Genomic DNA, 13,987 nt, shown 5'->3' with positions numbered 1-13,987 from the left:
CTCAAACAGCCGGTGCTGCCGGGGGCGCGGCGGGGCAGGAGCGCGGCCCTGTGCCATGGCGGCCCACAGGCAGGGGCGGAGGGGCCGGCCCCGGGCATTCAGCGGCCGCCACCGCGGGTGTGGGGAAGGCGGAGCGGCGGCGAGAGACCCGAGGCCGGGACGGAGCTCCCCGGGCTGCGGGGCCGCTCCCGCTGCGGCCCGGGGACAGGCGGCGCCACCGGCCGCCTCCCGGAGCCTGGCCGAGGGCCGCTGAAGCGGCGGGGCCTGAGGCGGCGGGGGCGGGGCCGAGCCGCCCCGCCGCGTCGCTATTGGCCAGCGGCTGTTGCCAGCGGGGTCGTGTAGCGACGCCGGCCGGCTTCCCCGCAGCCCATTGGCTGTGCCGGCGCTGGCGTCAGCGCAGCGCTGTGCAGTGATTGGTTAGCGGCGGCAGAGCCGTGGGGAGGGCGGGCGGTGGCGGCGGGAGGGCGGAGCCCGGCGGCCGCAGGAGCCGGCGATGGGGCGGCGGGCGCCGCGCTGAGGGGCCGCGGGCGCCGGGACCGCAGGTACCGGGCGGGGCGGGGTGGCACCCGCGGGGTGCCGGGGACTGGCGGTTGGCTCGGCCCGGCTCCAGCGCCCCACTCCTGGCAGGGCCGGGCCGCGCTCCGGTGTGGGGCTGCGGCGGCGCGAGTGGTGGGCCGAGGCGGGCAGGCCGCGGTGCGGCCGCCCCCGGTGGCGAGGGCCCGAGAGCCCCTGACAGCTCCCCCGGCCCTCAGCCCCTCCCGGGGGAGCCGGTTGCCGCCGCCGCGGGGGTGTCAACAGCGCCACAGTGCTTAGCAGCACCCCGGTGCCCGTGCCTTGGCGGCCCGGGGGGCGCGGCTGTGCCGGGGGCAGCGGGCACCCTACCGGCGCCGGGCAGCCGTGCCGGGCGGCAGCTCTCGGGCAGCGGGGCCTTGTACCGGGTGCTCGGCCACGGCGCCGTGCCCCGGCAGGCCTGGCGGTGGGAGCTGTAGCCCCTTCCCGAGGGCCTTCCCGTCGGCCCCGCATAGAAACGTCACCTGGGAGGAAAACGTCGCAGGCCTGGAGGTTCGAAGCAGCGATTTTTTATAGGCGATCATCGGACTTCATTGCGGCGGAGATAAGTTGTTATTGGGAAGAGGCCTTTGCGAGTAGGGTCCCGGGACTCTTCCCTCTCCTCCGTGGGAGCGTCGGTGGCTCTGTCTGACGGCCCTTTGGGACCTGCCGAGCGCAGTGTGGCATCAGCTCGTTACAGGGGCATCCCCAGGGAATGGGCTCAGTGTCACGGCAAAACCAAAGACCTGTTGTGTTGGAGCACCAGCTGTCTTCCTCTGTGGTGTAAGCATAGAGTTTGTGATTGACTTTTCTGAAGCTGAGACCTCTAAAATCTCTTTATTTCATTTAAACCAGTTTTCTTGAGACAACTGCTAGCAACAGAGCAAACTGCTCGCTCGTGGGATTTGTCCGAGGGATGAGCCTGTGGCTCATGTACAGGAAGATGATTGTGACGTTGGAGGTACTTTTCTCATGGTCTCAAACATTTGCTCTCGTCATATGAGCGTGTTCTCTATCTGATGGGGAGACCGAGATTAAAACCCAGAAAAGCTGTGCGATGGTATTTGAGACTTCTCACTTATCTGTGCGATTGCCTGCGCTGTTAGTAGCCACAGAAATGGTGCTGGCCTGGGCACAGGGTGATGCAGCTGAAGGAGAGTGCAGGCTGTGGTGTGACACCCTCTCGGAGGAGGCTGTGCAGAGCTCAGATTTGGCAAGCAGACAGGTGGGGTGTCCCTGAAGTCCATGTTGGTGATGACTTAACTGGAGGTGCTAGGGTTAGCCAGAGCAGCTCTGGCTTTTCATCAGGCTTCTCTGTATTCCGTGCGCTGTCCTTGCAGTGTCCAGAGACGAGGCTGTCCTTCCCTGATGTGTGATGAAGATCTCAGTGGGGGTGTCCTTCTTGTCCCACCCTGTGCCCTTTATTGGCTCGTACTCAAGGGACTGTTTGTGTTCCCCTCTCAACCATCCTTTTTTGGGGGGGGACCCTCATTCTCTTGCTCCACTCACCTTCCAGCAAGCATTTATCTCTGCATCCTTCCTGATATGGTTTCTAGTGCTTTCTCAACCTTTTTCAAGGTTGGTCAAGAATGCCTGTGCTGCTGCTCTGATGGTCTGGCCGTGGCCAGTCCCCTTTATCCACCCTGGTCATGGGGACATACAACACTGGCTGCCAAGCTCACACATGCACAGAATAATCCTTTTAACAGCTGAATGTTAGTCTTCTTATCTTTCCAAGGCTTAAGTGTTTGAATACTTTTATTATTGCATCTCCAAAGGATTATCTGGAGGAGCATGTTTGGAGGGCTAGAAGAGCCCTGGTTTTCCAGGTGCGTTTGTGGTGGTATGACCAGAAAGAGAGGCTTGAAGGGAAAGGAGCTGGGACTGGAAAATCCTGTTGTTGCATGCACTGTAACAGTGAATTTAATAATTCTAGTTGAGGACACGTGGTCTTACTACCCCCAGACATGCCTTGTGGAACGTTACAGGCAGCCTCCATCAGTAAGGAAGTCTTAACTTTGCCAGGAGTGGACCAGGTGGCACAGGAGAGAGCTTAACATGTATACCTGGAATGCTAAATACCAGCTGTAAAACCTGGGTTGTCTGTGTGTGGTTAGCTAATTATCACCACTGGCAGTCTTTAAGTGGAAACAGGAAAGAAAAAAAACCACCCAACATTGGAACTAGTGGTTTCTTGTTTCTGATGTGTTTGATTGCCCTTTTTTTGCTGTGGAATTGCACTGAGGCTGCGGAGTGAGGTCACCCCATGCTGGATGCCAAGGAGACCATGCAGATGAGCAGTATTACAAACATACTAATTGTAAGCAGCTTCCGATGGACTTCTTGCCTTAATAGATGCTGGGAGAGGGGCTTTCCCATTCTAGGTTATTGATGCTGGCCCAGATTACGCAAGTGCGTGACACAGTGTTTCCCTGGGAGGAAGTTAGCATAGATTCCTTGAAACAGCATGACCAAAATCAACCCAAAATGTATCCAGCACAGGCTGGGCAAGTTGAGGCTGGATACAGGCTCTGAGACTCTGTTAGTCCTGAGGGACTGCTGCAGGTCCTTAGGATGTGACTTTGTAGTAGTTCAGCAGGCAGAGATACAAAGTAAAATGTGCATGGAGGGGCTTTTTTTCACTATCGTTTAAAATATCTTGCCTTTTTACACTAAAAGCCACAGAACCTTTTCTTAGAAGATGAAGGAAGGAATTGGGCCTCCTGAACTGTAAATTACAGAATAAGCATACTTTCCCCCCACTTGACTTCGACTCAGCTTTGGCTATGTGGAGATTTCAGGGTTTCAGTTTTCTAAACTCTTTCCCCCCACTGTCCAGATTAAAGTTCATAACTGGTGTGCCTTTTCAGCCCCCCTGTCTTAATTACTCTGGTTAATTTATGCTTCCGTATGCTCCTAGCTCAAACCCTTCCCCTGAGAGTGAAATGATGTCTGTTTACTTATGCTAGTCCCCTTGAAAACACACTAACCACCTCTAAATTAGTAAGAAATGAGCACACAGTCTCTGTGATGTACAAGATGAGCCACATGAAAAATAAAGCCGTGGGTCACTTTTATGTGAAGGAAATGAGCACAGCACCATATCAATGTGAAGGGTAGGCCAGCAGTTTCCGTGAAGTTTGTGTAAAATAGCTTTGGTGCTAAACTGATGGGTTAACGTGGCTTATTGAGACAGTTAACATCATGCATGTGAATAGCAGGTTCTTCACTTCTCCAGGTCTGGTCTTGTTCTCTTCCCGGCTCCGGCTGCAGCAGCCGTTCCCCAGGGAGGATGCTGTCACAGTCGCTCTGTCATCTTCCTGCTGTGCTTGCCGTGGTGAGACCAGGTCGGCTCTAGCTCATCAGCATCGCAGCGACGGATGCAGCTCTGCTGGGAGAGGTGGCCACCCACTTGCTGAGCGTTTGGGGGAGTGCTCGGCTGTTTATCCTGCCGTGTAAAAGCGGGGAAGTTGCTATCGGTCCTGTTATAGTTTTGGCCACCTTTCCTGGTGGTGGGATGTGTCTCTTTATAGCTGTGAGTGTTACAGGCAGTGAGAGCTCTAAGCACTGATGGTAGAACGCAGAGTGGTAAAATCCTGAAAGCATGGATTGGCAAAGTGTCTCAGGGCAGGGACTGAACCCTTCGTACCATCTAGTGAAGTGAACACCTGACGGGAGCTGTGCTGACCTGCAGCTCTTCCTACCTGTCAGCCATGCAAATGCATTCCTTGCCCCAGACCTCTCCAGGAGGAGCAGCATTCCAGTCTGGAATCTGTGACTTGTTGCCGTTTTCAGTCAAAATAGGCATCTCTTAAGTTTTCTTCCAGATTATATGTAGCAATTCTAACTAAATGTTTCAATTCCTGATGTAATACAAGATGATTATGTGTGGTTAACCTCAAGGGCAGGCACACTGTAACTGCTCTTGCAATTTTAATCAGCTGTCATGAAGTCAGTGATAGACTGAAGGAAACATTCTCCTGCTGTTCCCAAAAAGAGGGAACAAGGGGTAAGGAGCAGTACTGGCTTGGCAGATGTGAGTCCAAACAAACCTAGTTTCTAAAGCACTTCTCTGGAAATAGGGGAATGCACCGAACTCTTGCAGTCTTGGCTTTAACACCTATTTCTTTGTTTGAGGCTTCGAGAGCTTTAGTCCTGTTTCAGCTGAAAGTTGTTTGGGCTTAGATTTGAGAGTGGTGGTGGGAAAAGGTAAGCTACAATTCTGGACTGTTCTCAACTTTTATTTCCTCCTAGTTTTTCTCGTACTTCCCTGTAGATGAACCAGTGGGGGCCTGTGTCTCCAGAAGAACAAGAAACACAGCCTAAGCTAAACATTGCAGCCTTAATTGGGAGAGAGAGACTGGGATTTTCAGCACTGGTGTCAATTGTGGAGTTCCGTTTCAGGATCGAGGAGGGAATTTGTAGCAGCAGGAGTGGGCAGAAGGGGGATGCTAGTGAAGCTGGCTAGGTGCAGCTGATCCTCTCTTTGGCTGACCGTGGAGGAAGAGGATGCTCTCTGCTGGTGCCTGCCTTGGAGCTCATCAGGTGCAGGTGGGTGGTGGGTCAAAGGCTGCAGTGGTGCCATTGCTGGAAAGTTCTTTGAGAACTGAGCGTGCTGAAGAGATTTGTGCAGTGAAAGAGCTAGGCTGAAAAATATAAATAGGCAAGTTAAATTGCAGACCAAGTGTCTGTTTGAAGGTGAGCCTGCTGCCTGGTTTCCAGCGGTGGTTGCATGCTGGCCATGTGCTGCTCTGAGCAGTGGGGTGCTGCATGCTGGCACGTGGTTTGTTCCAGCTCCAGTTTGTCTCCAAGCAGAGCATTAATTAACAGTGTTAAATGTTAAAGGAGGAAAACACTGAGGAGAATGCAAGTTCTTCCTGGCATGGGATTCCTGATCCTGAAATAACATTTTACATCCTTCTGAGTAATGCTCTTTGAGGAACGGACGGGTCCAACATCGTGTGGGCGCTTCTCTGTTGATCTGGTGCATGCGTTGCTGCTACACTAAAATTGTTTTTTTCTCCTGATGCATTACCCAGAGCTGGAAAATCCATGTGTTTTGAATAAACTGAAACTGCCTGGCGAGTGACTGCATGGGCTGGGGGAGCCCTTGAACTTTGGCATTGCTGCAGATGCTGCCTCTCTCTGAAGGGGAGCTCTGTGAAGCGATAGGGCTAGTAAGCAGAAGTGTTCTTGCTGTTATTTTGGTAAAGGACACAGTGCAAAGAGAAGCAGGAGGCGCAGCTCTGGTGCCTTCAGGAGGCAGTGCTGCTAGGTGGGAGCAGGGCAGGGGTGTGCTTGTGGGTGCTGGGAGAGTTGGTTTTCCCTACTGGAGGGTAGTGCTGCTGCAAGCATTGCTTTGTGGGCATGAGAACCAGGTTTTTTCCACCTTGGTTCGTGATTTCCAGAAAACTTTTCAAGTCTTCCTAATGCATCTCTCTCTTCTTGCAGAAAGAGAGTGATAAAATGCAGAGGGAGGTAGGCACAGGGTCTACGTAGTTGTATTATGCATTGAATCATGCTGCTCTTCACCTCCAGAAGCTGATGTCTTTTGAAGACATAGAGGAGCAGCAGGTGTTTCTCATGTCCCAGCTGGTTTTTAGTTGTTTCCTTATGAAACTTGTTATTAAAATGGCTGAATGGCTGATTTTTTTTTTTTTTGGTTGGAGATACCCTCTGCAAAGAATTTTCTCCTTATGTTGCAATTCATTTTTCCAGATGTTGGTAATTAAAGTGCAGTAAACTTGCCTTTCATATGGTCTTGTGGCAGATAAGGAGTCTCAGAAGATCTGAGATAACTTTGTTCGTTTTGGCACTCCAGCTGTAGCGCATGGCCTGATCTTTCCCAAGTACAGCTTACAGCAAGAAAAAAATCATCCTTTAGGCTTCCAGTTTTTATACTGATCTTTTTTTTTTTCAGTATGTAAACTTGAACTTCTTGCTTCTTTTTGAATACTGAATAACATATCATTATATATTAGGCAGTGCTCTTCTAAAATAAAGTTTGATTGAAAAACAAGGAGGTGAACGACCCGGTAGGTATCCTGAAACGTGGGGTGGTGGGAGCCCTGCTGGGTAGCAGCTCAGTGGTGTTCAAATGAGGTTCCTCATTATGGCCTTGCTTGAAAATTGGGGTTCACTGCCAGTGGGAGCCCACGGAGAGCTCAGGGTGTGTGCCCCGTGGGTTTTGTCTTTGCAAGTCACCAGTTTGCCAGCACTGCAAGATAAAGTGCAGCTACTGCAGGGATTACTCAAATATGCTGAAAGTTTTGGAGAGGAGGGATGTGTGTGGATGCAGGCGTCGGAGAGCAGCAGTATATTGATCATGAAGGCTTGCTGCAATGGTTTTTTACCAGTGGGGAATAGAAGTCAGAGCCTGGCCTTGTGTCTGTTTGGGGAGGGGAGAAAAAAAAAAAAAAAAAAAAAAAAAGAATAAATAGCATTCTGTGGAAGGCTGTCTTTTCATCTGTGCCTGGGAAACAAACTCATCTGCCATCAAGCCATAGTCTAAACAGTCAGGACTTGATAGAGCTTCTGGAATATGCCTAAATAGTGGCTTGGTATAGAGAAATTTTGATCATTTGCCCCCAGCAGGAGGCTGGTAAATGAAGGTCTGTGTTACTGTTTCGCTGCTGCTGAGCTGTGTTACTGGAATAGTTGAGAGGCAGCCGAGTTGAGTCCCTGGCAGTGGTAGATAATGTACAAACGTGACCAAAAAAAAAAAAAAAAAGTACGAAAAAGCTGCTTCCTAGAAGCATCTAATCTCCTTCTGGGCATGACGTGGTTAGACTCGGAGTATCTTACGAATGTTTGATGTTCAGCCCTGGTGAGGCAGGTAAGCCTGGGTGGACAGCAGTGGTGCTTCCCAGTACCTCAGCCGATGTGTTTTGCTGGTAAAAGTGTAGGAGGAGGGAGGTTCCTCGTGCTCCTGGGGTGTTGCTTGATTTTGTTGGTGTTTTAAAAATTTATTTATTTATTTCCCCCTTGCTTTTTGGGGTTTGGTTTCTTTTGAGCCTAAGGTCATCTGTCCCATGAGTGACTCGCTGCGTTGCTTTGCTGAGATGGTCTGAAGAGCGAGTTGATGCTGAAGTTTTTACAGCATCTCCTTTAGCTGCCACCATCAGCCAAATGTTGCAGGCAGGGCAGGCAATGGAGAAGCTCCTGGGGAGTGAAACCCTGTCCTGTGTGTTATCTACCAAATTTCCAAAAGCTTTCAAAGCTGTTGTGTGGCATCAGGTCTTATTCGGGGTGTTGGGGCATGTGTCATTAACTGCTGTCTCTCTCTCCTCCCTGGACAGGGCTGGTTGCACCCTGACGCATAGGGCTGTTGTGTTCCGATGACTCCCGAGCACAGGATGCACAGATTTCTTCTGAAATCCTGGGTGATGGGAGAGTTGCAGTGAGGTCTCAGAGCAAAATTCCCCCATCTGAGCCTGAGGGCACATCTTGGGAAGCTTTGGAGCTATCTGCAGCTGCTGAACCAAGTGTGGGCAGATCTGTTGCTTTTCGTGTACTTTTAGGGTGTTGCGCAGCAGACCTGCAGGTTGACTTTTGCAGGCAGATAGCTGATGTACAAAATAGTGTACTTTTTAAAAAAGAATAAAATGAGGCTGCGGTCTTCAACCCTGAGCAGAAAGTATGTTTAAAACAAACAAAACTGAAAAACAAAGCCCTGCAGCAGTTTGGGACCAGTTCTTGGGTTGTTTGTTTTTTTTTTTTGGTTTGGGAGTTGGGTGTTTTTTTCTGTTGGGTTTTCTTTGGTTTTTTTTTTGTTTAATAAAGCATTATGCAACCTTTTAACAGTAACATGGAGCACTTCAGGCCACTCATCATATCCCACCCGTGCATATCTCTGGTGGGAGTATCTCAGGGTGTGTAATCACTGTGGGTGCAAGGGTCTGGAGGCCAGAGCTTGCCCACCGTGATGTATAGGAGGGGGGTCCCTGCCAGTTGCACAGGTACTACAGGTTAACTGGTTAACTGGTAAACCAGTTGTCTGCAGTAGGCAGAGCTGGATGCTGAATGACACGTTACAGGCCTGGGGTTGGATTTGTGCCCTGGAAAGATGCGTGTGAGCTGGATGAGGCGGGGTGTGTGGGGGCAGGTGCTTAGATGTGGTGGAGGAGGCAACTCATGGTACTTGTCTCCCTCGAGAAGGTTGTGCTCAGATGATCAGAGAGCCCCCAGGATTTGGGAAATCCAGCTTTCGTGGTGAAAAGGAAAGCATTGATGTTTGGAAATGCCCTGTAGCAACTGAAAACCTTCAGTTCCCCGATGACATCTGCAGGATCATATGATTGGAAAACTCGGTGCCTGCATTCCCGTGGATTTGGAAAGCAGGCTGGGTAGCCTTGCACCTGGGGGTTAAACGTCCGCTTGCGTGCGCAGCGTCGGAGCTTTGGCGACCTGCAGGCTGTGAGTGGGCTGCTAGCTAAAGTTCAAAGAAGAACGGGTGGGTTATGTCAGCTACACAGCCCGGTTATTTGCTGGTGGCACTGTAGCGAGGTGCCAGGTCTCCGTTACAGTGGTCAGGGAAATGGGCTGCTCCACGAGAGGAGCAGAATTAGGCACTGGCGGCCTTGCCAGGAGGTCATTTGTGTTCTTGGTGGGGACGTTCCAGGGAGGCTGATCTGTACAGAAGCTGGTGTAGATGAGCTACATCTGAAGAAGGTGGAGCTGGTGAAGTCCAGTTTGCTCTGGATTCTATCAGAGCCTCAGAATTGCTCCAGGTTGAGATGCGGTTGAGATGCTTATCGTGCCGATGGCCGTGACCTCCACCTAACGTTTCCCCTGTGGCTGTTTTTTTCTCTTGACTGTGGCTTTTCCCTTGTGGCTTTGATCAAGGTAGTCATCTGGCTTGCTGTGGCTTCCCTACCTGGGAGAAATAACTGTCTTAACCGGCTGTGGGTGCAGAGCAGAGCTGGGGGGACCCTTCGGCTCCTTGTCTTCTGCGTGTCGCTGCTGGGCATGTCTTCAGGCTGGACCACTGCTCTCCGTCCTGATCTCTGCAGCCTTGAGCTGTTCGGTCATTTGAGGGAGTTTGGAAACCCCTGTGGCCCTTTGGATGATACAAACTGGATCACCCATCTCCTTGTGATGCCTGAAGACTGACAAGGAGGATGTTTTGCTGGTGTGGTTTGCACAAGCAGTGTAGCAGGTGGGATCCTGCACGCACCAGCACCGTGGTCTCAGCCTTGGAACACTAGCTGCAATTTGAGGAACGGGCTCACCTCACTGCACGTGTTTGAGTTTTGGAGTCCTGGTGCATAACTCGCTTTTCTGAGCCAACTTTCCACAAACAGGGTTTGTTTTTCTTCAATTTGAGTAATCTCTGCAAACTCAGCCCTTTATATCCTGGATCTGCTCAGAAGCTGAGGATACAAAATGTTGCTGAGAAGAGACTTCTGATTTATTTGCTCACGTCTAACTGTGGCAGCAGAGGGGATATTGATAATAAACCTAATGTCTCAGACTTTTTTTTTCTTTTTAAATGAGAACAAGACATGCATCCCTAAGGAATGAGCTCAGAAATCACAGCTGCCCAGGAAAAAAACCCAGCAACAGCGTTTGGTGCAAACCAACTGTGTTTGGGTCTTGATTCCAACTGCATTTTTGGTGTTTCTGCTGTAAACAAAGCTGGTGAAGGGTGTAGAGAGCTAGCCCTGTGGGGAGCAGCTGAGGGACCGGGGGGTGTTCAGCCTGGAGAGGAGGGGGCTCAGGGGATATCAGATCACTCTCTGCAATTATCTAAAAGGAGGGTGTAGCGAGGTGGGGGTCGGTCTCTTTTCCCAAGTAATGAGCAATAGAAGAAATGACCTCAATGTGTGCCGGGGAGGTTTAGATTGGATGGTAGGAAAAATTTCTTCACCAAAAGGGTTGTCAAGCACCGGAACGGGGTGCCCAGGGACACGGTTGAGTCACCCACCATCCCTGGAGACGTTTAGGCGAGGTGCAGATGTGGTGCTTAGGGACGTGGTTTAGCGCTGGGCTTGGTGGTGCCAGCTTAACGGTTGGGCTCGATGATCCTAAAGGTCTTTTCCTAAACAATTCTGCGATGCTATGGACGTCGGGGTTTGGTTCGATGAGCTGTTGACAGTTGTGAAGGAAGGCTGTGTGTTGATGAGCTGAGCCTTTAGGGAGCCAGGAAAGGGACTGGCTTGGCTGTACACTCCGGTTCATGTTCAGCTGGGTATGAAATTGGAACTGGAGTGCACTGCAGATGTTATCTTTGGATTTCAGTTCCTTCCTCACTAACTGCATCCATGAAAATGTTGCGGCTTTTCCTTTGTGCCTGCTGAATGGCATGATTCAGATATTAAAGCAGTGACTTCAGGTTCCACCCTGGGATGGACCCCAAGAAGAAAATGCCAAATAACTTGTAGAAAACCGTGCGTTTCCTGACAGACGGCAGGGTGGCAATTCTGTTTCAGTCCTGAATAGTGCTGCCAGGGCAAGGACACGGTGCTGCCTGTGTCTGTCAGATGTGGAGCACAAAGAGCCTCAGTATAAATACTCCCAGGACACAGGGAGTGAGGGCAGTTTTATTCCAATACACAAAATGGACTTTTTTTCCCCTGGACTTAAAAATAAACAACATTTTGGCTGAACAAACGGAACAGACCTTTTTATTAAAAGCATATATCTTCTCATGCCTGGTTCAGTAAAAGGCTTTTAAAATTGAAAGAACTCCTTAACTTGCAAAACAGCTGACTTAAGTAATTCCAATAGCATTTATCATCTTACTTTTCGCTCCTTAAAGTTGGAGAGCTTGTAACCTTTTTTTTTTTTTTTATTAAAAAAAGGGAAAGCAATAAGAAAAGTGGCTCTAACCCTGTGTGCTCTTTGCACAGGTGGAGAGAGAGGCTGAGTCAAGGCACTGCTGAGTCTAAGTTCATTTTTAAGTTGATGGAAAGATTCCTGTTTGTTTTGATGGGGATTGATCTGCCCACAAGCTCAGGGTTATTTCCATTCGAGTGGAGAGGAAAGATTACAGATAATTATCAAGAGCAGCTTTAATAAAGAGGTTATAAACTTTTCTACTAGAAATTAGAAAATATTCTGTAATTTGAGGGGATGCTACCAAGCTGGCATCTGGTGATGAGATGCCAGTGAAGTGCTCTCTCCCTCTTGAACACGTCCACCGCGATGGGAACTGTCCTGACGGATGAAGCCCTTGGTTGTGTAAGAGTTGCTTAATTTCCAAGACACGAAAGAGCACTTGTGCTTACCCAAATCAGGGTTTTCAAGGCTTCAATGATCACGTTCTTGTACTGGCTCTTTGTTTTCTTCCTCTCTAGTCTGGCCAAGCCTCCAACCAGGAACAAGCCTTTATTTTCTTTAGCTATTTTAGGTTGATTTAGGCTTAGCTGAACCTGACGAAACTGGAGTTTCATGGGAATGTTTGACTCCTGTTGTGCACAGAGATCTCGAAACAAAAAAGCATTTCCTTGGAGGGAGTGGCGAAGGTTTGTTTGCCTGCTTCTAACTCCAGGAAACGGAGATTGAAGATTCCCCCCATGCCCCCTAAATTAAACAAACCTAATTCTTTTCATATTTCTGCTTGAGTAAGTTTGGGGGTTATTTTTGTTTGTCCATCATCCCCACCACCACCTTCCACCCCCCTGCCTCTGACCTATTATCCTTTTCATTGCTTTCATTTGAACTTCTGTTATGGGATTGTGTCTCTCTTGAAATCCAGCCGCTGGGATGAGAGGCCGTTCCAGCGATGATCCCAGCAGCACTGGTGCGCAGGGATGGCCGTGCGTGCCTTCCATAAGGCGCTCCTGTTTACAGACACGAGGATTTCGGTCTTTACCAGCAGCCCAATGTTGTTGGCTGGTGTTCAGCTGGTGACTAATTGTAACCCTAGCTCTTTATTTCTGCACAGCTGCCTCTTAGGGACCGGGCTAAAGAAGATGGGAGAAAATGGGATTTTTAGGAATCTGCAAAGCATGCCTGTCTTTGGGATCGAGATATCTCCTCCCAGGGAGGATCACGGCTGTTGCTGGCAGCTTGGGCGAGCTGCTGCCTTCCCTCAAAGGCAGAGACGTCACACGTGGCTCAGCTGAGCCACCTCCTCGTTTGTCACGTTGGGCTTTTTCTTTGCATCTTCTCCCCGATTCATGTATTTGCTGCTTGTTCCTTGTGCTCTCCTTGGGTAGATCGCAGAGGTGCCGAAAAGGTGATGGTGTGCTTTGCTGGTTGCACGTGGCTGGTTGTGAAAAATCACGGTTGGTCTGAATCATTGAAAGGGCAAGGAGGAAAACTGGCCCGCTGCCCTTTCCGTGGAGCTCCGGGAGGGTTTTTAATGCTTTTGGGGGGTTAATACCCGCATGTTTGCTGTCGGGATGTGGAAACGGACACATGTACATCCCTGTAAAAAAACCTAAAAAATCGGAACACCGAAGATGGGGTGAAGAGGAGCCTTTTGAGTTGGTGGACAGGCTTTAACGGGCTCAGAAGGTGCCTGAACGCAGCTGAGAGAAGGGCCCCCCTGCACTGAGCCATGCGCGGTGGTGTTTGTGTTGTGTTTGGGTGAAACTTTGCAGCTTTTACAGCAGGTATGAACATAAGTTTTCAGGACAGCTCTAACCAGAGTGGCCGGGGCCTGTGGGGCTCCTGGTTGCTTTCCCCATCTCTGCGTTGGCCCGTTGGCTTTGAAAGGCTTCATCAGGTTAAAGGGCGGGTACCAGGAATTCTCTCTGGGAAAGACAAATCTGCAATTCTGACGCTAAATTATGTAAGTAGGACACTTGGAGCCTTAATTTTATGGTAAGGCAACCTCACAGAGCCTATGAAAGGGGACAGAAGTCTAGCAAAACCTGCGGTTGTTGGGGCCCCGGGGTGCTGCTAGCCCAAGCAGAGCTGGAGGAGGGTGGTGAGGGGGGTCCTGCGCCCTGGCCAGGCCACCGAGGGTGCTGGGTGCTCACTGCCATGCCATTCCCACAGCTCACCTTGGTGCCGGTGCCCGGCCCGGAGCTGCCATGACGACGGGTGACTGCTGCCACCTCCCCGGCTCCCTGTGTGACTGCCCGGGAAGCGCTGCCCTCTCCAAGTCGGTGGAAGACTCCGACATCGGCCGCCCGCAGTACGTCACGCAGGTCACCGCCAAGGATGGACGGCTCCTCTCCACCGTCATCAAGGCGCTGGGCGCGCAGAGGTAGGGCTGCTCCGGGGAAGGGGCTTGGGGTGATGACTTTTTCCCCCTTTGGTGTTTTTTTTTAATGGCTCTAGGGGTAGAGGGGGATGACAAGCTCCCATTCTACGCTGATATTGAGCGCGAATCCTTGTTAGCCTGATGCTTCCCAGGTCTGCGCTGTCTTTGCGGGAGCTGGTTGGATGTGCTGGTGGGCTGGGACTTGTGTGTTCGTTGGAACCAGTTGGATGTGCTGGTGGGCTGGGACTTGCGTGTTTGTTGGAACCCCCACGCCTGTGGCCA

General features: G+C 50.8%; 1 protein-coding gene across 3 annotated transcripts in view; it reads left to right on the top strand.

Annotated features, from left to right (window-relative positions):
* The first annotated feature begins 435 nt into the window (after nucleotides 1-435).
* MARCHF2 (membrane associated ring-CH-type finger 2) overlaps nucleotides 436-13,987 on the top strand; it is a 38,169-nt gene continuing 24,617 nt past the window's right edge. The window contains exons 1-2 of one of the 3 annotated variants that reach the window (XM_080384173.1): nucleotides 436-542; nucleotides 13,498-13,708. In XM_080384173.1, coding sequence (XP_080240299.1) covers nucleotides 13,533-13,708 — 176 coding nt within the window. In that variant the 5' untranslated portion in view covers nucleotides 436-542; nucleotides 13,498-13,532. Of the gene's footprint in view, nucleotides 543-603; nucleotides 1,333-5,129; nucleotides 7,385-13,497; nucleotides 13,709-13,987 lie in introns of those variants that run through there. The other 2 variants (XM_080384174.1, XM_080384172.1) reach the window with 2 other exon arrangements.

This window comes from Falco punctatus (assembly GCF_963210335.1).
Source record: "Falco punctatus genome assembly, chromosome: 4".
Taxonomy (NCBI): domain Eukaryota; kingdom Metazoa; phylum Chordata; class Aves; order Falconiformes; family Falconidae; genus Falco; species Falco punctatus.
The sequence above is the reverse complement of the archived record's forward strand: the minus strand, read 5'-3'. Positions and strand labels throughout refer to the sequence as shown.